Source organism: Cherax quadricarinatus, chromosome 24 (assembly GCF_038502225.1).
Source record: "Cherax quadricarinatus isolate ZL_2023a chromosome 24, ASM3850222v1, whole genome shotgun sequence".
NCBI lineage: Eukaryota > Metazoa > Arthropoda > Malacostraca > Decapoda > Parastacidae > Cherax > Cherax quadricarinatus.
Window position 1 is genome coordinate 39601567 of NC_091315.1, and position 26938 is coordinate 39628504.

Genomic DNA, 26938 nt, shown 5'->3' on the forward strand with positions numbered 1-26938 from the left:
GGCCCTCTCAGAGACTTGTTCTCAGGGTCGCCAAAAAAAAAAAAAAAATCTTATGAAAAGATAGAGAATCTTTTCCCGATCATAACGACACCAAAAGTATGAAATTTGATGGAAATTTACGGAATTATACTCTCGCGAAGTTAGCGGTCTCGACAATGTTTACACATCGGTGATTTTGCCCACCTTGAGCCCTATTTTCGGCCAATTCCAATGTACTAATCGACAAAAATCATAACTATTTCACTAGAACTCCATTTTTTCTATCGAATGAGTACAAGAAACCACCTATTTTCCGATTTCAACTATCCAATACAGTGATCAGAATTTAGCAATTTTCCCAATTTCACACAAACTTCAAAAGATGCCAATTTCCGAATAGGGTCCAGAATAAACAAGAAAGACATTCCTGGCACTAAAATAACAAGTTCTCTGTTCGTTAGTCACATCTCCAGGCCCCTCTTATATTTCTTTGGCTTTCCACTTTGAATTTTTATCCTTACAAAAAATAGAAGATTTACTGTTATGCAGACTACTGCATTAGTGTAGAAATGGTATAAATAATATCAGCGCACTTGTGAAAGAATATTAGACTCACCAGTTGACGTGTATTGGACGCTTGGCATGATTTGTTTACTTTTGAACTTTGGTAAAAATCGAACATTTCTGCTACTTTGAGCTCAATTTCAAGGTACTTTTCATTGTAAAACCAGTCAAAATCATCTCAATTTCTGTAATATGTCTTCCATTCTATAAAATGAGACCAAGAAAACTAGAATACAACAATAAATACCATACAAAAATCCAGTGCAAAGTTGCTGTTTTATTCCAAAAACACAGTCAAAGTTTTTGTTTCTCATTACGCACTGTGTGCTGCAGGATTTTTTGTTTATACTGTGCACACTGACCACATAGACCCATTCTTTCATATGTAGGCCTACCAGCTTTCTCTCACTAGATATGAGGGCGCTAGAATTTAGGCGTACTAGTATGTCAAAAAGCCTGAGGCGTAAGCCGTACTAGTATGGTCGAAACCCCCTAAGGATTAATTTTCGTGAAATTGGCCAAATCGCAAATTTCTGACCATGTTATTGGGTAGTTGAAATCGGTAAATGGGCAGTTTCTTGTACTCAATCGATAGAAAAAATGGAGTTCTAAAGAATTAGCTATGAGTTTGGTCGACTGGAACAACGGAATTAGCCGAAAATAGGGCTCAAAGTGGGCGAAATCGCCGATTCGTAAATATCACCAAGGCCGCTAACTTTGCGAGAGCGTAATTCCGTCAGTTTTCCATCAAATTTCATTCTTTTGGTGTCATTACCATCAGGAAAAGATTCTCTATCATTTCATAAGAATTATTTTTTTTTCTTTTTTTTTCTTTTTTAAGTTTTTGCGACACCAGGAGACACCTCAGGATTTGGGATTGCGACAGTCAATGTGTAATAAGGCGTCAAGAGTAGAGAGAGACTTAGTGATTTTAACCCTTTGACAGTCGCAACCCCAAATCCTGAAGTGTCTCCTGGTGTCACAAAATATTTGAAAAAAAAAAACAATTATTTTTCTTATGAAATGATAGAAAATCCTTTCCCAATGATAATGACACCAAAAGTACAAAATTTGATGGAAAGCGTATGGAATTACGCTCTCACGAAGTTAGCAACCTCGGTGACATTTATGCATCGACAATTTTGACCACTTTGAGCCCTATTTTTGGCTAATTCCATTGTTCCAGCCCACCAAACCCATAGCTATTTCTTTAGAATTCCATTTATTCTATCAATTGTGTACAAGAAACTGCCCATTTACCAATTTCAACTACCCAATAAAGTGGTCAGAAATTGGCAATTTGGCCAATTTCATGCAAATTAAAAAATACGTCAATTTCAAAATAGGGTCTAGAATGAACAATGCAGACATTCCTGGCACTAAAATAACATTTTCTCTGTTCATTAGTCATGTCTCTAGGCCTTGTTATAATAATCTTGTCTTCTGTTTTGAATTTTTATTCACACAAATAAGAGAAGATTTACTGTTATGCAGACTACTGCAATATTGTAATAATTGTATAAATAACGTCAACTCATTCATGACTGTGTACTAGAATGGTTAGTTAAACATTTATTGGACAATGATGTCATTTGTTTACTCTTGAACATCGGCAAAAATCGAACATTTCTGCCACTTTGAGCTCCATTTCAAGATCCTTTTCATAATAAAACCAATCAAAATTACCTCTATTTCTATAATATGTTTTCCATTCTATCAAATGAGACCAAGAAAACAAGAATACAACCATAAATGCTATACGAAAATGCACCTCAAAGTCAGAGTTTTAATCCAAAAACACGGTCGGAGTTTTTTTTTTCCCTCATTATGCACCGAGTGCCGCAGGATTTTTTTTTATACTGCACACACTGACCACACAGACCCATTCTCTCACATGTGGGCCTACCAGCTTTCTCCTGCTTGATCTGAAGCCGCTAGAATTTTTGAGTATATATACGTCAAACACATTGGCTCGTAAGATGTATACATATGACCAAAACAGTCAAGTGTATAAGTATATTTAGGTACAGGTACACACAAGTATAATTATCAGAGTACATATAAAATATGCAATAACTTTAAAACACTTGAAATTTTGGAAAGTTTCCAGACATAATAAAGATGTGCTCACAGAAAATGTAAACAAACCGGGTGGGGCGCGCCGTATTAGAAAGACCGCTCGCTGTATAGTAAGTTGTCATAATTTGAAATTGCCATATTAGCGGAATGCCGTATGGCAAAACGCCGTAAAGTGGGGCCTCACTGTATATATAAAATATGAAATAACTTAAAACACTTGAAATTTTAGAAAGTTTCTAGACATAATGGAGAGATGTACTCATGGAGAATGTAAACAAACCAGGTGGTGCACTGTGACTGTATTAGAAAGTTAGGTGGGAAGAACCGTACAGTGAGTTTTGGTCATAATTTGAAATGTCCATACATTAGCAGAATGCCATAAGGCGAAATGCCATAAAGCAGGCCCTACCGTATATAAAATAAACTACTTATTTTAACAATGGCTGTCTCTTGCCAAGGCAGGGTTATTCAGAGGAAAACACATTCACTCACTCTCTTTCCAGAAGTGTGCTCATATCACAATGAGATTACTCTCTTCCTGCAATGTCCCCACCTCCGACCTTCACAGCACAGCTTCAAAATTTGTACAGCTACCCAACATTTAAGTTTCAACAGTCACAGGAGTGCAGGTTAAGCAAGATAGGCATACACTCAGGCAGGCATTGGTAGAAACTGGTAAAGATTACTGACATTGTTTGAAAAGAGAATTAAAGAATTCAGGGTGTGCAAGGAAGAGGGGTGATAGCTGGCTGTGTGTGAGGAATGGGGGATCCAGGGATATTACAGAAAGAAATCACATTATCTGTTCTTATGCTGTACTTGCTCACTGCACTCATCCTCTCTCTCCCCCCACACCATAATAAAATGAACAACAATATGCATTTATATTATCCTAGGCAACAATGATTTGCAGTTCATATTCAACTGAAATATGGAAGGTGGCAGATCTGGCAATTGGCTGTGATCAAATGTCGTGGTGAGAGGGAGGTGGAGTCTAGTGACATGCCAGGTAGTTAGGCAGCCCAGTCCAAACCTGCCCTGCTGGCCAAGCTGAGTAGCCTATGACTCGGAAACACTGAAAACAGACAGGTCCTGGACATGGCCACTCTGGCCTGTACAGGACAAACATCAGTCATCAGACTTGGTTTGATAATTGCTATGTATAAAATTCAAAATTACAGACTCATGCCCATTAATTAAAGCAGTCATCCAGCCAATTTTTTTTTTTCCTGAAAATGCCTTAATCCATTAAAGAAACACTTTTACCATCATTTACACTATCACTGACTTGCCAGAGGTGCCTCTTCAAGGGAAAGACTCCTTGACTTGGCCCTTTCACTCTTCTTCCTTCAACTGAACCTAAATAGCTCCCATTCCTCCCCAGAGGTGTCTCCAGCCAAACCTAAATAGCCCCCATTCCTCCCCAGGGGTGTATCTACAGAAAATAGCATCTATGGCAAGCACCGAAATTGTGTCCCTGTCTGAACATCATCTTTTAGATAACTTTACCATAAAATTAGCTCAAAAATACAAGTCAACCTCATCAATCTTTTAACAAATTATGGCACTACATGAAAATTACAACTGCACCTTCCTTGTTTTCACTGATGCAAACTGGTCTTATGTGCTCAAATTCTTTCAGTTTCTTCTCTTTCTACACTCAGCAGAGCAAAATCACAGTCTGCCTTGACCCATGGAGGCTCTCAAATACTATAGTATTAACTTGCTGAATGATCTCTCACAGCTGGCAATGGAAACTGCAGTGGTTAACCTTATCTGAATAGCAATGCGAAGATTAGGGAAGATGCTCTCATCACTATACTGAACAATAAATTTGAGCTCTTCAGGTCTTGATTCTGCAATCCAAAATTTCTTCATATACCTGCTCTCCATTAATATCAGAGCTGTACAATTCATCCAAATTTTCGCACTTCTATAAAACAGTCCCTTGACATCAAGAAGGAACCCAAACTTGGCATCAGTATTGTGCAAATGAGCAAACCTTTTATCCATTTCTCTGAAGATGGTCAAGTGTTTCCCTTCATGACTCTTTCCATTTCCTCCTTTGCTGTTAACCCAGCATCTCTAAAGATCTCATAAGCCATTCATTTCTTTTGTTTCTGACATCTTTCAATTTCAATACTCCATTCTTGACAGAGACTGAGTCCTTCTTTGAGTAACTCGCTGACCAACACATTTGTTTCATCGAGATGATCTTGGAAGGTTTTCAAATCATGCTAGGATCTTGCAGCCTCTTTTGAATATGGTCAATGCGAATGAGTACTTTGTTTCAAAATCCTAGCAAAGTCAGAAAATCTTAACATGCTGTTATACAGCTGCTTTGCATCACTTGTTTTACTGGTCTCATTTTCATTGTCTATCATGTCCTGGAGAATTTGAAGTATCTCCTCGAAGTACTTGTTCACAGGCTTCACTGCTTCTGTCCTTCCACTTCACCTGGTTTTTGGACTCCGACTCATCAACCACAGGCACTGCATTTTTTAGTTTTTCCCAGCTCTGTGTTGAATGAGGAAGAATCTGTATCCTGCCTGGCTGCATGTACACTCACCAAGTTGAATGATCGTTGCAATTCGCAAACACTGATAGGTTGTTTTTTCATTTCTTCTTTTATAAACACCACTCTTGCGTCCAGCCATCACAGCAGCAGCACTGTCATAGCACTGATTGATAGCTCTATTTCATCCTTCTGTAGCTGTTTCAAGATGTCTTTAACCAAGCTCTCAGTATCCTTCTGGCATATCTGGATAAAACCAAGGAAGTATTTTCTAACACAGACTGTTTTCCTCTAAAAATCAAGTTCCACATACTACTTCACTAATTCTGACATTTGCTCACGGTGTACTTGATCAGGAATCAAGTCAACCATGAAACCACAGTACTTGGCTTTACAAATGCTTCTTAGTAAAGTCTGGCGAATGGTAGATGCCATCATGTGGATGAATTCGCCCTGGACACCTGATGAAAGATAAGACGTGGATCCAGGATGACTTCCACAGGAATGAAGTGTTCTTTCATGATAGGGTCAAAGATGGCCAGTAGTTTCAGTAAATTTCAGGAAATTTCCCACATCAAAGTCATCATCTAGCTGAAGTGACTCCCTGTGTTCTCACAAAGCCAGGTTCTCAGTTGCAAGGAATTTTATGCAGTGAAGGATTCTCGTCAAGATATCACACTTCTGCTTTTCCTTCTCAATCTGTGACTGAAGTTCCAAGTCAATAACTCCTCTGTTTTCAGCTAAATTTCTTTTCACTGTGTGAAGCACTCCCGATGATTCTAAGCATTTTCATGAACACTAATCCTTTTAGGTGCTTTCCACTGGTTGAGTCCACTTTCCTGCTCCAGTGAGAATTGATGGTCTGACTGGGGATAAGGAAGACAACAGATACAAAATGCAGACTTTTTAGAAGGGAAATAGACCAGCCATGTGTGAGTCACTTCCTCACCACACTCATTTCCCAATTTCCTCTTGAAACAAGTTTTGTTCATTGAGCAATTATTTAATGGTAAGAAAGATTCCATCAATGTTCTGGAAATACTTTGAACCCAGCTTTATCGTTTCTGTTCTTAATGCATCAGGCAGAATTGCTTTTCTGGCATCCTTATCAAACCTCAGAAGTCCAGAGTCATGCTGTTCAATCACTTCTTGTATGACAGTTCAAGGCTCTTCAACACCATCCAGTTCATTAGGTTCAGTGTCATCAGGTTCAATCTCATCAGTTAACCCTTAAACTGTCTAAATGTAGATCTACATTCATGTGCGTAGAGCTCCGAATGTAGATCTACCTTTTATTTTACATGCTTTCAAATGTAAAAAAAAATATAGATCTACGTTAGGAGCACTACACACGTGAATGTAGATCTAAGCTTGGACAATTTAAGGGTCAAAATCTCGTCAATAACCTCAACATCATCACCACCACCATTGTCTTACCCTCCTGTCATGTCCACATTCTCTTTGGCAGTCTCACTTTTAATCTTGTCATACTCAGATTTATCTGACTTTACTTTTTTCTCAGATTGTTACATATTCGTACTTGATCCACCTTCGGATCCTAACAAACTTGTAACAGGTGCAGGCGACTCCATGGAACGTGTCAAACTTGTTCTGGGCTTTTCAAAGAAGGCCATAAAGAACTTGCTCGACTTCTTGGCTTCCTCTGCCTCCAACTTTCATCTCTTCCACCCTTCGGAGGTTAGCACAGGCCCGTGCTAACCTCCTGTTTGTCTAGTTCCCAAATGGAACTGGACAAACAACAAAACTGAAGAGATAAATAGTTGCTTGAATTCAACCCCTCCTAATCATCATAACCTTGCATTTTCTGGGGTTAAATTCAAGTAACCACTTGTCTGACCAAACTTCCTGTTTATCCAGATTAATTTGGGGTCTTGCCCTTTCCTCAGATGTTTTTATTCTCATTTGTTTTACATCAACACACAGGGATGCATCTGATTCATTCCCATCCAGAATGTCATTAACAAACTTGAAACAATATTGTTCCTCATGGAATACCACTAGTAACTCTTCCCTTAGCCAGAGGTACTATTTGATCCACTGGAGTACATTCTATTATTCTTGACTAAACCAAGTTTTTGCCACAGCCTCTTGTGGTATATCAAATACCCTCTTATGGTAAGAAAATGCAATACATCCCTCCCCATCCCTCTCTCTCTCATCTCACATCTGTTACAGTGGACCCCCGACGTACAATGTCCCCAACCTATGTTAAAACCGACCTACGATGCATTTCAGCATAAAAATTTGACCCCGACGTACATTGAAAAACTCGACCTACAGCATTCGTCCGGTAAACGTCCACGTGTGTGTGTGGCCTGAGCGCGCCTCAGCTGGCCTGCCTTCAGTTACTGTGCAATTGTTTACAAGCCAGAGTGGTCGCTCCCATGCATAGATTCGGAACATTTTCTATTTTTAAAGTTTTTTAAGTGCTTCTAACTGCTAAATAAGCCACCATGGGTGCAAAGAAAGCTTCTAGTGCCAACCCTGTGATAAAAAGGGTGAAAATTACTATTGAAATGAAGGAGATGGCAAATAAGTATGAAAGTGGAGTGCGTGCCTCTGAGCTGGCCAGGTTGTGCAACAAACCCCAATCAACCATCCTACTATCCTGGCCAACAAACAGGCAATCAAGGAAGCTGTTGTTGCAAAAGGTGCAAGTATCTTTACAAAACGCAGATCACAAGTGCTCGAAAATATTGAGAGACTGTTACTGGTGTGGATAAACGAAAAACAGATATCAGGAGATAGCAAGGCAATTGCATGACAATTTAATTAAAAAAATGCCTGCAACTAGTGATGCGAGTGAATTTAAGGCCAGCAAAGGTTGGTTTGAGAGATTTAAGAATCGTAGTGGCATACATAGTGTGATAAAGCATGGTGAGGCTGCCAGTTTGGACCAAAAAGCTGCTGAAAATTATGTGAAGGCATTCAAGGAGTACACAGACAGTGAAGAACTGAAACCTGAACAAGTGTTTCATTGTGACGAAACAGGCCCATTTTGGAAGAAAATGCCAAACAGGACCTACATTACTCAGGAGGAAAAGGCACTCCCAGGACATAAGCCTATGAAAGACAGGCTTACTCTTTTGTTGTGTGGTAATGCTAGTGGTGATTGCAAAAGTGAAGCCTTTATTGGTGTATCACTCTGAAACTCCCAGAGTGTTAGGGAAAAACAATGTCCTCAAGGCTAATTTGTGTGTGATGTGGAGGGCAAACAGTAAGGCATGGGTCACTAGGGACTTTTTCTATGACTGGTTTCACCATGTGTTTGCCCCCCCACTGTGAAAAATTACCTCCTGGAAAAGAAATTGGACCTTAAGTGCCTCCTGGCATTAGACAATGCTCCTGGTCATCCTTCAGACTTGGCAGAGCGACTTTCTGGGGACATGAGCTTCATCAAGGTCAGATTTTTGCTTCCTAATACCACTCCTCTCCTCCAGCAGGTCATTTCCAACTTCAAAAAACTCTACACAAAAACTGTTTCAAAAGTGCTTTGAAGTGACCTCAGACACTCGATTGACCCTAAGACAGTTTTGGAAAGATCACTTTAGTATCCTCAGTTGTGTAAACCTTATAGGTAAGGCTTGGGAGGGAGTGATTAAGAGGACCTTGAACTCTGCTTGGAGGAAATTGTGGCCACAATGTGTACAAGAGGGATTTTGAAGGGGTTGGGGCTAACCCGCAAGAGCCTATGCCAGTTGTGGAATCTATTGTGGCATTGGGGAAGTCCTTGGGGTTGGAGGTTAGTGGGGAAGATGTGGAAGAGTTGGTGGAGGAGGACGATGAAGAACTAACCACTGATGAGTTGCAAGAGCATCTGCAACAGCAAGAGGCCAGACCTGAGGAAACTGCTTCAGAGGAGGGGAGAGAGAAATTGAAGAAGTTGCCTTCTTCAAAGATTAAGGAAATGTGCAAAAAGTGGCTTGAAGTGCAAACTTTTATGGATGAAAACCACCCTGACACAGCTATTGCAAGCCGGGTTGTGAACCACTTTAGAAAAATCTTAAAGGAACAAGAGGTACAGAGCTCTATTGAAAGATTTTTGGTGTGACAGACGTCCAGTGACTGTCAAGTTGTTCCCAGTGGCATTAAAAGAAGAAGGGAAGTAACCCCAGGAAAGGACATTCTACCTAAAGTCCTTATGAGGGGATTCCCCTTCCAAAAAATAACCTACATCATCTCCCCTCCTCCCATCCCATCACTCATCGGTAGATCTTCAACAAAGGTGTCATTTATTGTTCATTACACAATAATATACAGCTATTATGCATGTCTCCTTGTTTGTGTGTGTAGGAAAATGTATATTTCATGTGGTAAATTTTTTTTTTTCATACTCTGGGGTGTCAGGAACGGATTAATTTGATTTCCATTATTTCTTATGGGGAAAATTAATTCAACGTACGATCATTTCGTCTTGCAATGGGCTCTCAGGAACGGCTTAATATCGTAAGTTGGGGGTCCACTGTACTGTCATAGAACTCCAATAGGTTGGTAAGACATGATTTGTCATCTCTTAACCCATGCTTGGTTACTGTATATAAAACCACTTCTCTCAAAGTGTTCTACCAGTCTCCTGATAATATTTTTGCATGGTATACATGAAAAACTGACCTGTAGTTCAATGCCTCCTTTCTTACATATGGAGACATTCACTGTCTTCCAGATCTCTGGCAACTGTCCTATATTCATCAACTTCTTGTAGATCTTGGCTAATGGATTGGACAGTGCTTCTGGTCCTTCTTGCAAAATCCATGGTGACACCTTTGCAAGTCCCATTGCCTTTGATGTAACCAGGGCCATTAAGTTTCTTTACCCTTATACGTCTGTCTAGTACCTATTGGTGCACTTGTCCCCCATAAATTTTTTGCAGTGTTCTTGTTTACACTAAGACCACTTCAAATTGCATTCATGTGTAGGACTAGCACAAATTTTTTTTTTTGGGGGGGGGGATAATTGAATACTGAAAGCAAGTAAGTTTTTAAGATTTACATGTTTAGGAAGAGAGAGAGAAGAGACTAGCAATCCTGCAGTGCAATATATTTAACAGGTTTCTTTTTCAGATACATATTGTATAGTGGTCACTACCAACCAACTGTTCATGTTGAACAGTTCTAATACCTAGGTAATATCTTAATCAGGACAGTGCTAAACTTGCAGGGGTCATACAACTCCTGGAAAATGGGAAGGATTCATATTCATATTCTAAATATTTTTTTCATTATTGTTTTTATTGTTATGTTTAACATTTTGCATTATATTACAGAAAACAATGCCCAGGGAAAAAGAGGGTGGGGATTACCATTAAGTACTAATACCTGGATTCTAATGCCAGTCTCAGCTAACTTATTTACAACAATAAAGGCATGATCCTAAAATTTATACTATAGTAATCCTATTATTTTCAAATACAGTAGTCTAAAACCTGTATGCTCTGCTGTACCAGGCAAGCATGCCCAGACACTGCTCATGTTAAGATGCATATATTGCACTGTACACTATCAGTTTGTGTCATTTGAAATATTATAATGCAACTGCAGACTGTAAATAAATCAAATGATTTTCATTAAATTTTTGATGAAAAATTAAAAGAAATTTAATATACTGCTTAAGTGAAACCAATTTAGTTTATGATTTAGATACAAAATATATCAAGAAGGCCAGTATTTAATTAAAGTGAGGAAAAGATGTTTCTTTGAAGGATAAGTGTAGTACAATACTACAAACATTAACAATCACCATCATAGATAGATGTAAAGACTACAGTAGACCGTTATTTAGCACGGTAGTTACATTCCTGAAAATGCCGCGTTAGGTAAAATTGTGCTAAATGAACTGAAGAACTTGTGGGAAAAATAGGGTTACGTTCCTGGGATCCCCCAAAAAGCCAAACAACTTTTTTTAGACCAACAGCTCTTACAAAAATAAAAGTGAACATGTAATTGTAGTTCATTGTTGTGATATATTACTGCTTAAGACTACAAATGCAATAGAAATAATAGTATTTCTTACCTTAAATTGTGGGTAATGGTGTGTGTGGATGATTGTGGAGAGAGTGGATATGGATAGTGTGGCCCTACTGGGCTGAGGTGGATGGTTCTTGGTTGTCAACAGAAGTGGATGGTAGTGGTTCTGGTACTGAAGTCGATGGCTGTATTGGAGTGTGCATAAATTCTGTAATGGTTCTCTGGGCTGTTTTACCCTGCAATACATTATACAGCTGATGGTAAGGCATCATCAGCTGGTCTAGACCTCATTTCAAAGCACTGCTTCTAGATTTATCAGAGTCCTCTTCAGTGAACAAGTCTGCAACTTTTCCAATAATATGGAACTGCTCACGTAACAGATGCAATGCTAACTCTTTTTCTTCAGGTTCTTCTTCTTCTTCTTCTTCTGTTGTTATGTCCCTCTCTTGTATCTGTGCATCGAGCTCTGCTAACATTTTCTCTGGACTCCTGTCTTCATCATCATCATCTTCTAAGAGCTCATTCACATCGTCTTCATTCATATCTTCAAAACCCTCACCTGGTATCTCCTTCAGCTTGATCAGGTGAAGCACTTTCACCAGAAAACTTAATATTATGCAACTTATTTTCCAACTTAAAGGTGTGGAATCAGCCTGTGCAAATTCTTTTTCAGGCTTTCCTTCCTTATCACACACTGCTTTAAACAACTGTAAGGCCTTTTCCCTAATTAAGAGGAAATTAAGTGGTGCACCTTTCTTTGTCTTTTGTTCAATCCACTCAAGCAACAAGTTTTCTGTTTTGTTTGCTTGTTGGGACCTACGTGTCATTCTTTTCATGAGATGACATCTTGGGTTATTCATTACACAAGCTCGTATACTCGCCTCGTTCCTTTTCATTGTACGAACCAACGCTTCATTAAGGCCATAGGCCCTCACTATATCCACCACACATGATCCACTCTTAAGCTTGTCTAATATCTCAATTTTCTTCGCAATTCCTAGGTTTGAATGCTTAAACCTTTTCTTGTCACTTTCAGCAACACTTGTATGCTTACTGAGTGCCATTATTGCTTGGCAGATTTAACAAATGGCAATGAAATTAAGAGAATATGTATGTAAATAAACACAGCTAGGTTCCCAAGTACCTTCGTCCTGCACGCGTATGAACCAAACTGGAGGCTGGGAGCGTGGTGGGGGTGGGTGTGGGTGGCAGGGGAAATGGCAGTAGGCTTCCCCATTGCCTCAATGGTATAACCCACCGCAGGCGACCGCGCACTCAAAATTTTTTCCCCTCCCGCGAATCGTGTTAAATTGATCATACGACGTGTTACATAAAAATGTGTTGCAATTCTTCAATCGTGCCAAATAAACTCATGCTAAATGATGGTCTACTGTATTTCAAATTTAGTAATAGCTTCTAATGAGGATACCAGACAGTGAAAGTGAATGAGAAAAGCCTCCACCCATCTGCTGTATTTCACAGCAGATGGGTGGATGACAAACATCCTCCCAACCTCATGTTGTAAGCAAACTTTTCAAACATTATACTGTGTGTATACACAAAAGTAAGTGAAAAATATAGTGTACATGTACTGTATAGTACTAGATTTCTGTACATTCTAAAACAGTATGTTTTGACTAAGCTGTTGTTGGCCTTGGCCTTAGCATATTTCACAATAATTATCAGTATTACAGTAGTGTAATCACTTGTTGGCAGTTATGGCCTCTCAGATTAATTCAGACACAAGCATGCCTGCCACACAATAACAAGTGGCCAAAACACTCGCCTACCTGAACCTGGCCGATTCCACACATCCCTATAGCATATTGTAATTTTAGCTTTTAACCAAAATTTCTCACAATTGGGGGAAATAAATTAAGTCAGTTTCTGTTAAAATAGAAATAGCTGCAAAACGTTTTACTGTATGGCATATAAAATAGTACTGTACACTGCCAAAGAAAATTTTCAAATACATACTATACTGTATACTGCCATGGAAAATTTACAAATACATACTATACAAGAAATATTTTAAATTATATAAAGACAAAATTTAATTGATCTTGATGAATAAAAAATTTTAATTTATCACAAAAACTCATGTGCCAACATAATACAGCAGGTATTAAATAACTACACAGTACATCCTCTCCTCACTTAGCGAAGTACTCATTTACCGACGACCTGGACTTATAATGGGCTCTTTGACCAGTATGCATACCTAAATAATGTATACTAGAGCTGATTTTCTCTCTTCTATTGATAACAAATATACAGTACACTACTGTATAAACATTTAAATATATACCAGAAATGTTATAAATGGTGCAAAGGTGACATTAAAATAATATCAAAGATGGTTAACACAAACCCACTACCATTATAGTGTGCTCCTCACTTATCGACAAATTCATTTACTGACGTGGTCCTAGGAATGGAACTCCATCATTACGTGAGGAGAGGCTGTATTAAAAACACACTTATTTTATACCCAAATGCAAGGAATGTTGGAAAAAAGTAAAATGCAAACCATTTTAAGGTAGGTCATGTAAACAAATTATAACATATGACATGTATCCAACCAGTATTTGGTATTTTAAGTCAAATATGGATACAGCAGAGACTCAAATATCACAGTAATTATTTTCCTGAAAACATGTTGAATGAAATTGTCTTAAGTGAACTGAAGAATATATGGAAAAATAGAGTTATGGTCCTAACACTTCTAAAGAAGAAAAACAAGTTTTGTAGTTGTTGTTGCCTGTTGATCTGGAAATGTGGAAAGGGTTGATGTGGCCAATACAATACTTGCACAAACGTGTGGCAGACAGTATCAGCTACTGCCAACATCAGTAAAAATAAGCTACATTTCCTTAAGTTGTACCAATGGTTGCAGCTGCTTTTTGATATGTAACTGTGCATGAATGGGGTTGATCTGGCCGTGAATAATACTTGTACAAACATGTGGTAAAGAATATTAGATACCACCACCATGGCCTGCCAACAATAGTAAAAATAAGTCACATTTCCTAATCAAATTGTACCCAACATACAGGAGCTTAGCACACCTATACCTAACAAATATTAAAGATGAATGTATTCGAGAAAGAAATAACCAAGAAAAATTTATTATTATTGTGTAGTAATAAAATTATGTGGTGGTGGTTGGTTATTTACCATTTTCATTGTCTACACATCTCAAACTGAAGCCCCTTCAACAAAATTTTATCTTCTAAAATGGTTGAGAATCTTTTTCTAAAGACAATAACATAAAAAATGCAAAATTTGGTGTAATACAGATTTACACATGCAAATTTTGAGGTTGGGAGCACTTAACATAGTGATTTTGCCCACTCTGAGGCCTAGTTTAGGCCAATTCCAGTGCTCAAACTGACCTAATTATTGGCTATTTCACTAGTATTTCTTCTGTACTATCCACTGGCCACAAGAAGCTAACCGTAAGAGCCCAAAACAAACACTGTAGATACTACAGCCACTAAATCGACCTACCCTCTGTTCGTTATGTCCCCAGGTCTCTCCTATATACACAAATAACCCGCACGATATTGTGCCTTTTTTTGTTATTTATGGGCTCTCCTATATAACGCTTGCTCTCCGCTTTCAAGCCATCATCACACAAAAATCTGGCATTCTTTTTCCTATCTCTCAGCTAATAAATCATAACAAAGAATAATTCAAGCAGACCTAGTAAAAACCCATAAAACAGACCAGAGGGGAAAAGGGGATGGAAGCCCTATCCTTTCCCAGGAAAATCACTAAAAGTCGACTATTTCTGAAATTCTTAGGTCTATTTCCAATCTGAAACTGACCAAAATCTTTTCCCTTTCATTGTTGTTTGCCAGTCTATCTAGTGACACCACGAAACAGCCAATAAAACCATGAAAACTGCTCTAGAAAAAGCACCAAAGTCGTTATTTTAACCAAAACATAAGACAAGAGGTTAGCTGTTCCCATTATGCACTGCATGAGACAGGATTTTTTTTTTTTGTATACTGCACACAACCACTGTTTGGATAAATTCTCTCGTGTCTAAGCCAAAAATTTTCTGTTCAGCAAATTTAAGTGCTATGAATTATGCATAGATCTATGTGACCAACACAGATCTATGTCGGTGGACCAATGTGACCAATAGTGAAAGGGTTGAGGGCTATGATTCCAGAGCTCCAAAAACCTTGCTTCAAGTGGTGGGCAGAGTCCATACAACATGAAATCTAATCAGTAAAATATTTCATTAGAATTTATTTTCTGGTGGTAATATTAACTAATCATACACAAATAACCCGCACATAGAAGAGAGGAGCTTACGACGACGTTTCGGTCCGACTTGGACCATTTACAAAGTCACACTAACAAGAAGTGGAGCAGGACAGCTATATATAGGCAGGAAGAGGTAGTGGTGGTGGTAGTAGTATCAGTAGTAGTAGAAGTAGTGGTAGTAGTAGAAGTAGTGGGGAATTAAGGAGGAGGAGCCAGTCAAATACAAAGAAAGGGGAGCACTGCAAGGAAGCTAGGTGCCCACAGAGGGAGAGCAAGTGCACAAAGGTGGGGGGAAGGGGAAGTGATGAAATAAATAATGAAGGAACAGAAACACGCGACAGAAGATAGAAAGACAAAAAAGGAAAGAGGAAAGGGGAAAAGGGAGAAGAAGAAAAATGAGGAATCAGGTTAAGTCACGAGTGTTCTGAAGTTTGGAGCATTTTACAATGTAGTGGGAGAGGAAGGCATCTACAGAGACGAAGCCAGGACTAAGATTCATACAAGGAAAGTTGTGTATTAGAAAGGATTCAACTAGACGGCGACTGTTAGAGTTGGAAGTAGGGAAGACAGTTTTAGCGGAAGACCAGTCAATAGGATGGCTGTGATCTCTGACATGACAGAACAAAGCATTGTTAGTGTCGGCTTGCCGACACTAACAATGCTTTGTTCTGTCTCCTCCTTTGTTCTGGCTCCTCCTCCTTAATTCCCCACTACTTCTACTACTACTACTACTGCTACTACTACCACCACCACTACCTCTTCCTGCCTATATATAGCCGTCCTGCTCCACTTCTTGTTAGTGTGACTTTGTAAATGGTCCAAGTCGGACCGAAATGCCGTCGTAAGCTCCTCTCTTCTATGTGCGGGTTATTTGTGTATCGTTCCAGTCACGGTATTGTGCCTTTTTTTGTTATTTATTAACTAATCAGAAACATCACTCATAGTGGCACCACAAAATCATCTCTTCACTTTCTCAATTACTTATTCGCACTTTATGATCACAACCATAAATACAGCTAGGGTAGATAAATGACTGTTAGAGGTAGGCTGTGTAATTGTTAAGTAATTATCGATTACTAGTCACTTTGCACTCCCAGCTTTTTTTTTTTCCCCCTAAATTTATAAGGCATGCTATACGGTCTTCCTCCAGTGTTTGAACGTGTTATTCGAAAGTATTACATACTGTAACTGGGTTAATTATTATTGGGTAACTCTGCCACAGTGGTAAATTGCGTTAAAAAAAAAAAAAAATGTAATGTCAGACTCCAAAACCTTTAACTTATTCCTATGTACATATAGTGATTTGGTTATTATTTTTTCCTCAGTAATTTCTGACCTGTCAACCAGGAAAAGTTGAGCGGGGGATTTCTTCAATAATTCTTGACCTTGCATCTATTAAAGCTGCTATGATGGCCCCTGAGGATGAACCAATTTGGGAATTGCTGCGAAGAACCTCTGCTGATTTTCTATTTGAGGATGGAGAAGTTTTAGCCTGAAATGGAAATTATTGCCATATCCACTTCAATAAGCTTAAACTGAGAAGGCACAATACATTCTGACTCCATGCTCCAGGCAAACACTAAATCTAGAGATGATCTTTAGGGGAGGGGGTTATCAAACAATTGATGTGGTCACTGTGCAGGAACCTGAAAAATAAATGAATAGATAAATACATACAGCTTACAGAACATTTTATGATTCAAGAAAAAAATAAGAACACAACAGTAATACTTAATCCTTACACTGTCCAGACCCCCAAAATTAATAAAAAAGCATTTTTCTTTTAAAATGGAAGTGAATCTTTTTCTGAAGGTAATGACATCAAGAGTACAAAATTTGAAGGGAAACTTAAGGAACTACACAAGTGCAAAGTTAGTGATCTGGGCACAATTTACACATTGGCAATTTCATCAACTTTACATCCGTTTGACCAAATCCTTGGCTATTTCATTAGCATGCCTTCTGTTCTATCAACTGAGCACAAGAAACCACCAATTCAACTATTACAACTACCCTATAAAGTGCACAGAATTTGGTAATTTGTTCATTTTCACACAAATTTAAAAAGTACCAATATAAAAATAGTGCAAAATAAATACTGTAGACATTCCTGGCACTAAAACAACATTTCCTCTATTCATTTATTATGTCCCCAGGCATCTCCTCTATGATACTTGCCTTCCATTTTTTAATTCACTATCACACAGAAATAGAGTAACAATATTTTCTGGATAATAAAATAAACAAAGAATGACTAGTCATGGTTTATGGCATCCCAATAATTGAACTAGACCTATTAAAAAACCCATAAAACAGACCAGAGGATGTAAGGGGAGCCTTACGTATCCTCAGGAAAATCAGCAAAAATTTAATATTTCCACTACTTTGAATCCTGAAAACAACAAAATTTATCTCTATTTCAGCAATAAAAACCATCCTAGAAAACATCTTGGTCAGTATTTTAACCACTTGAGGGTCCGTACCATTGTTCTACGGGTTTGAAGCCAGGGTCCATGCCAATGTTCTATGGTATGAGCTCAGCTCACTCAGATAAGCTATAAGAGGTAAATTTGGGCCTAGATATGAGAGAATGAGTATGTGGTAAGGGTGCACCATATAAAAAATCCTGCAGCACTCAGTGAATAATGAAGAAAAACAAACTGCAACTGTCTTCTTGATTTAAAACAGCAACTTTGCAGTGTATATTCATATTGTTTTTATAGTTGCATTCATGGGTTCTTGGTCTCATTTCATAGAATAGAAAATATATTACAGAAATAAAGATGATTTTGATTGGTTTCAGGACTGAAAACAGCATGAAAATGAACTCCATGTAGGGAAAAATGTTCGATTTTTGCCAACATTCAAGAGTAAATATATTAAATCATGCATCCAATACATGTCAGCTGGTGGGTCTAATATGCATTCATGAAGGCATTAATATTATTTACTATTGCATAACAGTAAATCTTCTATTTGTTGTGTGAATAAAAATTCTTTATGTGAATAAAAAATCAAATGGAATTCTTGTGTAAAGCTTGGAAACGTAACTAATGAACAGAGGAAATGTTATTTTAGTGCCAGGAATACCTGCATTGTGTATTCTGGACCATATTTTGAAATTTGTGTGAAATTGGACACACTTACCAATTTCTCATCACTTTATTGGGTAGTTGAAATAGTTGACTGGGCAGTTTCTTGTTCTCAGTCACTAAAATGGAAGGCATACTAGCAAAATAGCTAAGAATTTGGTTGACTAGAACAATGTAATTGGCCTAAAATAGGACTCAAGTAGGCAGAATCACTGATGTGTTAATATCGCTGACACAGCAAAATTCGTGATAGTGTAATTTCATCAATTTTTCATCAAATTCCATACTTTTGTTTTATTACTTTCAGAAAAAGATTCTCTACCATTTCATAAGAAAAAGCATTTTTTTCTTCTGGCCCCTCAAAAGGTTAAACCACACACATTGTCAGAGAGTTTTCCTCTTCCTGTCACAGAACACATGAGGCAGAATTCTTTTTGTAGTGTGCACACTCACCTCACACTCATTACCTCATGTCTAGGCCAAAATTTACCACTCACAGCTTATAAGAGTGAGATGAGCTCATAATGTAGAACTACATGAGGGACCTTGGCCTCAATGATGTATATTTCTACATGACAACCACTGAAATGGTTAAGGAAAAATACTGGAGCATTCTGTCAAATTTTAGGAAATGCAATATGAAAATGACCAGTGCTATTTTCTTATGCTCAGTGACAGTTACTGTACTTGCATCCACTACAACACACAATTAACAAATATTAAAATATAATCCTAATTTTTATTATATTCACAAATTTTTATTAAAAGTGAAATTAATTAATAACCACAGGCCTTGATAGTGTAGATCGAAGTGAGACACAGTGAAAGGATTAAATTTTGATGATGAAAGGGAAGCAGCAATTTCATGCAGTGGGCAGGGAGACATCTTGTAGTGTAAGGAAGAGCCAGAGATAATGTGGGGAAAGTGCGTAAGGTAGTGGGTAGAATAAAAGGGGGTAAAGCAAGACAGTTATTGAATGAATTTTTTTTATAGGTCACTCTAACTTGGAAGACAGCCAACAGTGTTACCATGACCTGAGGATGATCCAAATATTAATCCTGATAAAGTCTGAGGCAACTGACTTACTGTATTTGTTGACTAATTGAACCACTTTCTTTCCTTAACCCTTTCAGGGTCCGTACCATAGTTCTACAGCTTTGAAGCCAGTGTCAGTGCCATAGTTCTATGCCATTAACTCAGTTCACTCGGATAATCTATAAGCAGTAACTCTGGACCTATATACGAGAGAATGGGTCCACATGGCTAAGTGTGAACCATATAAAAAAAATCCTGCAGCATGCAGTGTATAATAAGAACAAAAAATTGAGACTGTGTTTTTGGTTTAAAACAATAACTTTGTGGTGTATTTTCATGAGGTTTTTATGGTTGTATTCATGGTTTCTTGGTCTCAACTGATAGAATGGAAGATATATTACAGAAATAGAGATGATTTTTGATTGGTTTTAGGGCTGAAAATAGTTTGATATTGAGCTCAAAGTAGCAGAAATGTTCGATTTTTGCCAATATTCAAGAGTAAACGAATCCCATCATGTGTCCAATACACGTCACCTGGTGGGTCTATTATGTGTTCACGAATGCGCTGATATTATTTGTACAATTACAGCCTCTCCTCACTTAACAATGAAGTTCCGTTACTAAGACCACATCAGTAAACGAATTCATCACTAAGTGAGGAGCATACTATAATGGTAGTGGGTTTGTGTCAACCATCTCTGATATTGTTTTAACCCTTAAACTGTCCAAATGTACATCTACATTTCATTTTACATGCCTTCAAATGTAAAATAAAACATAGATCTACGTTCGGAGTGCTACGCGAGTGAACAAAGATCTACTTTTGGACAGCTTAAGGGTTAATGTCACCTTTGCATCATTTACAACATTTGTGGTATATTTTTAAATGTTTATACAGTAGTGTACTGTATATTGTAATAATAAAAAAGAGGAAATCAGCTCTAATATACATTATTTAGGTATGTATACTTGTCAGAGAGCCTGTCATAAGTCTGAGTTATTGGTAAACGAGCACGTCGCTAAGTATGGAGAGACTGGATTACAATACAGTGGTACCTTGACTTACGAGTTTAATTCGTTCTGTGACCGAGCTCATAACTCAATTTGCTCGTATACCAAATCAATTTTCCTTGTTTAAATTAACCGAAATCCCATTAATCTGTTCCAGCCTCCAAAAAACCACCCCAATTTTTTGGTTAAGGGTTTTTAAATGAGAAAAATGTAATTATAAATAAGAAATATTGTATACTCCACCCATCACCTTCACTACTCCACCCACCACCCTCACTACTCCACCCACCACTATCAGTACATGTACTCCACCCACCACCTTCACTACTCCACCTACCACCTTCACTACTCTACCTACCACCATCTCTACTACACCCACCACCCTCAGTACTCCACCCACGACTATCGGTACTCCACCCACCACCTTCACTACTCCACCCACCACCATCACTACTCCACCCACCTTAATGTTTCTGGAAAAACTCTGAGTGTTGAAATGGAGGTTACCTCTTCCCCGGATTTATATTAGAACCAAACAACGAATGAAGTGCCTCACTATGATCTGGGATTAGTGTGGGAGTATTATTCTTTCAGTTATGTCTTGGAAGAGCATGTGGGATTGGACGAAGTACCTGACATTCCTCAGGGTACAGAGTTAAATTTGACTTCAGATACACCGCCAACTAGTGGCGGAGTATCTGAAGCTCGCTCGCAATTCAGATTTTGGCTCACAACTCAAAGCAAAAAAATCGACCGAGCGACAGCTCGTAACTCGGAAAACTCATAAGTTGGGGCACTCGTAAGTCAAGGTACCACTGTACTGCATAACAGTATAACTTCTATTTCTTGGTGTGAATAAAAATTCTTTATGTAAATAAAAAATCAAAATGGAATTTGTGTGTAAAGACTGGAAAGGTAACTAATGAACAGAGGAAATGTTATTTTAATGCCAGGAATGCTTGCATTGTTTATTCTGGACCTTATTTTGAAATTTGTGTGAAATTGGCCAGATTACCAGTTTTGATCACTATTGGGTAGTTGAAATAATTGCTTGGGCGGTTTTTCGAGCTCAATCGATAAAATGGAAAGTAAAATAGCTAAGAATTTGATTGACTGGAACAATGTAATTGGCCTAAAATAGGACACAAATTGAGCAAAATCGCCGATGCGTCGATATAGCTGATGTAGCAAAATTTACCCAAGTGTAATTTCATCAATTTTTGTACTTTTTGCTTTATTATCTTTAGAAAAAGATTCTCTACCATTTCATAAAAAATATTTTTTTTTTTTTTGAAAATTCTTGGACCCTGTCGACAAGTTTCAGATTGGGGGTCTGAACCCTGAAAGAGTTAAAATATCACAAGTTCTTAACCCAATCGTATGAACTCGAATGCCAACTTGTATGTACAGTACTATTATGTGAACACTTTAAATATTCAACTCATGAGTTAAAACTTCATATAACCATGTGCATAAATGACAGCATTAAAATATGTTTTTAAGGAATGAATGTTTGAAAATTCTGAAGGAATTATTGTTGTACAGTACATTATAGATGGCACAATGTGTATAGAAACCACACAGCAGAAAGTGCTGTCTACATTGCATACCTCTTTTGTCTTCAGTTGACTCTGCAGGGCATAAGAAAGTCTTGTGAGTTCCCGGACTTTAGTGTCAAGTTCTTCACTAGAGAAAGTTAATTCATTTATTCGAGTTTCAAGATTGTTGATAAATGCCTGCTCGGCCTCCTCTTTCTTTTTTTCCTTCTCCTTCTGACGTGAAACTTCATAAGCTAGAATTGCAACAGCAATTCCAAAAATAACACCTTCCCCTACCATAGTAAAAAATAAGAAAAATATAAATGTTTCCTTTCAAATGTCAGTGTTAATATTTGTTGAACAACATTTTAAATGGCATTCACTGTGCTAGTTCAAATACAATAATATCAAAAACTGTTTTTACAAATATATATTCTGAAGAAAAATATCTACAGTACTTCAATTTTTATGAACCTAATAACTACAATAATGTAAAGAATCCTTAAGTACATTTTCTAAACAACATAAGCCATTCTTACCTAGTAAATTTGCCCCAAGTTCAATGGCAGCCTCTTCGCTTAACCTGGGTATCGTGCTACTCTGTCCAGTCCGACCAAGATTCATCACATACATTTTCATACGAACTTCACACCAATGATAAACTGCAAGAAACATATTACTTTTAAACACTACTATTACATAATAAATTATGTATTCTAGTAATGTGAAACCTGTCATTTACATAAAATGTTAATAAATGTAAATACATTTAAAAGTCATAACAGCTAAAGGGCTGCATGATCTCAGTACTGTACTGAAGCTGATGGTTTCAGGGTTATAAAGGAGAGAAGGGCCACTGTGCAACTCAGTGAGCAACAAAACAAATCATATTCCTTGAGCTACTGTAATTCTTTTTATGACATATGTAGGTACTATACATGAAATTATTTAAAGCAAAATTTATTACAGGTGTGCTGCACCCTCCACAATATACCACCACACATCACCTCTCTCCACAGTATACCACCACACATCACCACCCTCCACAACATTCCACCATGCATTGCTACCCTCCATAATATGCCACCATACATGGCTACCCTCCATAATATGCAATCACACACTACATTCCTCCACTTTATGTCATACAACCCTCCACACCACCACCACCACACTCCACAATGTGCCACTACCCTCCACACCACCACCACCACACTCCACAATGTGCCACTACCCTCCACATATCTAAACCATCTGCTGTGTAATGCATTATATTTACTGGAGATAAAATGCTTGGAGAAGAACAGCCTACTGACTATTAGACAACTTGACTTTCTTTCCATCTGGAATATCTTGTGCATCAAATCTATTAAGCTGTTATGACAGACACAGAAACTGTTTAACCCCTAAGCTGATAATGACAAATTTATGCCACCTGGGAAAATGCCACTTGACAAAAATTTGTGCCAAAATTCTAGGGCCTCCAAAATGGTCCTGACTGGACTAGTTAAAACAGTGGCCCATGGCCTGGTAGGCAACACTCTCAATTCACACCCTGAGTGTCCGTGGTTCGATCCCCAGCAAAGGTGAAAACATTGGGCATGTTTCCTTACACCTGTTGTCCCACTCATTTAGCAAGCAAATAGGTTAGTCAACTGGTGTGGGTCACATCCTGGGAGACAAGACTGAGGACCCCCCAATGGAAAAAAGGCAGTCGCTCGATGACACACTGTGTCTCTTGGGTTATCCTGGGTGGGTAACCCTTCGAGGTTAAAAATCTGAACAAAATCTTATCTTAACCCTTTGACTGTCGCGGCCGTATATATACGTTTGTGAGGTACCGTGTTTGACGTATATATACTCATAAATTCTAGCGGCTTCAAATCAGGCAGGAGAAAGCTAGTAGGCCCACATGTGAGAGAATGGGTCTGTGTGGTCAGTGTGCACCACATAAAAAAAATCCTGGAGCACGCAGTGCATAATGAGAAAAAAAAAACTCCGACCGTTTTTTTTAATTAAAATGCAGACTTTGTGGTCTATTTTCGTATAGTATTTGTGGTTGTATTCTCGTTTTCATGGTCTCATTTGATAGAATGGAAACTATATTATAGAAATGGAGGTGATTTTGATTAATTTTACTATAAAAAGAACCTGGAAATGGAGCACAAAGTACAGGAAATGTTTGATTTTTGCCGATGTTCAAAAGTAAACAAATGATGTCATTGTCCAATAAATGTCCAAATAGCCATTCTAATACGCAGTCATGAATGGGTTGATGTAATTTTTACAATTATTACAGTATTGCAGTAGTCTGCATAACAGTAAATCTTCTATTTTTTGTTTGAATAAAATTTCAAAATAAAAAGCAAGAGTAATATCACAGGGACCTGGAGACATGACTGATGAACAAAGAAAATCTTATTTTAGAGCCAGGAATGTCTGCATTGTTCATTCTGGACCTTATTTTGAAATTGTCGTATTTTTTAATTTTCGTGAAATTGGCCAAATTGCAAATTTCTGACCATGTTATTGGGTAGTTGAAATCAGTAAATGGGCAGTTTCTTGTGCTCAATCGATAGAAAAAATAGAGTTCTGAAGAAATAGTTATGAGTTTGGTTGACTGGAATAACGGAATTAGCCGAAAATAGGGCTCAAAGTGGGCGAAATTGCCGATTTTTAAATATCGCCGAAGTCGCTAACTTCGCGAGAGCGTAATTCCGTCAGTTTTCCATCAAATTTCGTTTTTTTGGTGTCTTTACAATCGGGAAAAGATTCTCTATCATTTCATAAGAAAAAATAATTTTTTTTTTTCAAATATTTTGCGACACCAGGAGCAACTTCAGGATTGGGCCCTTCGACAGTCAAAGGGTTAAAACAGGCTTGTGCCAGAGGTGTGCATAATAAAAAAAAAATTGTGTTGTGTGCTGGGCACTGTGGGAGCTAGTAAATGCCATTTACAGTTATTTACATTTGTTTAGCATGATTAAACAATAAATACAAGTGAAATATATGAAAACACAGATGTACGTATAAAACATTCAATCCATTAAAATTGAGAAAAAATGGAAATTGTAAAAGCATACTAAAACACAGCAACTTCCTTCACATGGCAAGCACTCATGTTGCCATAAAAAGATCAACATCACTTACAAACCTTCACATCTCCATTAGTAATGCAGTGAACCCTCAGTTGTTGGCCGTTCCGCTTATCGGCCAACTCGCTTATCGGCCGGTTCTCGGCTTCCAGTTATCGGCCGTTATTTCACTTATAGGCTGTATTGGACGCTTATCAGCCAGCAACGCTCACGCATTCCTGAGTCAGTGTAGCTGTGTCGCTGGCCCAGTGAGGAAGCTTCTGCTCATTCATCCAAACATTTTGATATAAATCAGCGTTTTTCTTTATTTACTAAGCGCAACTGCAAAATAAGTAAGCATGGCCCCAAAGAAAGTTCCTAGTAAAGTTCCTGTGGTAAAGAAAGTAAGAAACACTTGAAAGGATGTATGGGAAAAACAAATCTACCATCACTTCCATCCTAGCAAAGAAAGAACAAATCAAGGAAGCTGATGTTGCGAAAGGAGTAAATGTGATAACAAAACAAAGGTCACCAATAGTGGAAGATATGGAAAAGTTATTATTGTTGTGGATCAGGGAAAAACAATTAGCAGGAGATAATGTGGAGTCAGTGATTTGTGAGAAGGCAAAGCAGATCTTGTAAACAAAATACGTGTACCTGGAACGAGTGCTGCTGTTAGTGAATTTAGGGCCAGCAAAGGCTGGTTTGAGAGACTTAAGAAGCATAGTGGCATACACAGTGTGGTAAGGCATGGAGAGGCTGCAAGTTCTGATAAACGTGCGGCTGAAAAATCTGTGCAAGATTTCAAGGGGTATGTAGAGGCTAAAGGATTCCTCCCCCAACAAGTGTTCACTCATGACGAGACAGGCCTGTTTTGGAAGAAAATGCCAAAGAGGACCTACATTATGCAGGATGAAAAGGCCCTGCCTGGACACAAGCCTATGAAAGACAGGCTTACTCTTCTGTTCTGTGCTAACACTACTGAGGTGGTGAAGGAACAAAGGGAAGAGCTAACCACTGAAGAGCTGCAAGAGCTTCATCTGGAACAGCAACAGACCACAGCTCAGGAACTTGCTTCAGAGGAGGAGGAAGAGGGAGTCTAAGGAGATTTGTGCAATGTGGACTAGAGTGCAAGCTTTTGCTGAGAAATATCACCCTGGCCAAGCTGAAACAAGCTATGTCTGCAACAGGTTCAGTGACAGAACCTTGTCCCACTTCAGGAAAATCTTCAAGAGACACCAGAAACAGAGCTCTCTGGACAGATATTTTGTTTGACAGGGGTCCAGTGATTCAAGCTGGTCCTAGTGGCATTAAAAGACAAAGAAGGGAAGTAACCCCAGATAGGGCTTTGATACCTTAAGTCCTTATGGAAGGAGATAACCCTTCCAAACAATACTCTCTCCTCCCTATCTTCCATAAGCCAACAACAGTCTTCAATAAAAGTATGTAATACTGATTTAATTGTTCATGTATTTATTTTGTAGTAGTAAGTTTGTTAGACAGCAACGACCCAGGGAGGTACTATCGTCCTGCCAAGCGAGTGTAAAACGAGAGCCTGTAATAGTTTTACACGATGGTAAGATTGCTGGTGTCTTTTGTCTGTCTCATAAATATGCAAGATTACTGGTACCTCTTGCTACTTCTACTTACACTTAGGTCACACTACACATATATGTACAAGTTTATTTATACACACTCATCAGAGTTTTCTTTGATTTTATCTTAATAGTTCTTGTTCTTATTGCTTTTCCTTTTATATCCACGGGGAAGTGGAATAAGAATCTTTCC

At 38.2% G+C, this 26938-nt stretch overlaps 1 protein-coding gene across 6 annotated transcripts in view; it reads right to left on the reverse strand.

Moving 5' to 3' along the window:
* LOC128690935 (optic atrophy 3 protein homolog) overlaps positions 1-26938 on the reverse strand; it is a 105676-nt gene that overhangs the window by 43934 nt on the left and 34804 nt on the right. For 2 of the 6 annotated variants that reach the window (XM_053779723.2, XM_070088388.1), the window contains exons 3-5: positions 22616-22738; positions 22149-22369; positions 16736-16891 (exon numbers count right to left, since the gene is read on the reverse strand). In XM_053779723.2, coding sequence (XP_053635698.1) covers positions 16739-16891; positions 22149-22369; positions 22616-22738 — 497 coding nt within the window. In that variant the 3' untranslated portion in view covers positions 16736-16738. Of the gene's footprint in view, positions 1-1777; positions 3735-16444; positions 17046-22148; positions 22370-22615; positions 22739-26938 lie in introns of those variants that run through there. The other 4 variants (XM_053779724.2, XM_053779721.2, XM_053779722.2 and 1 more) reach the window with 3 other exon arrangements.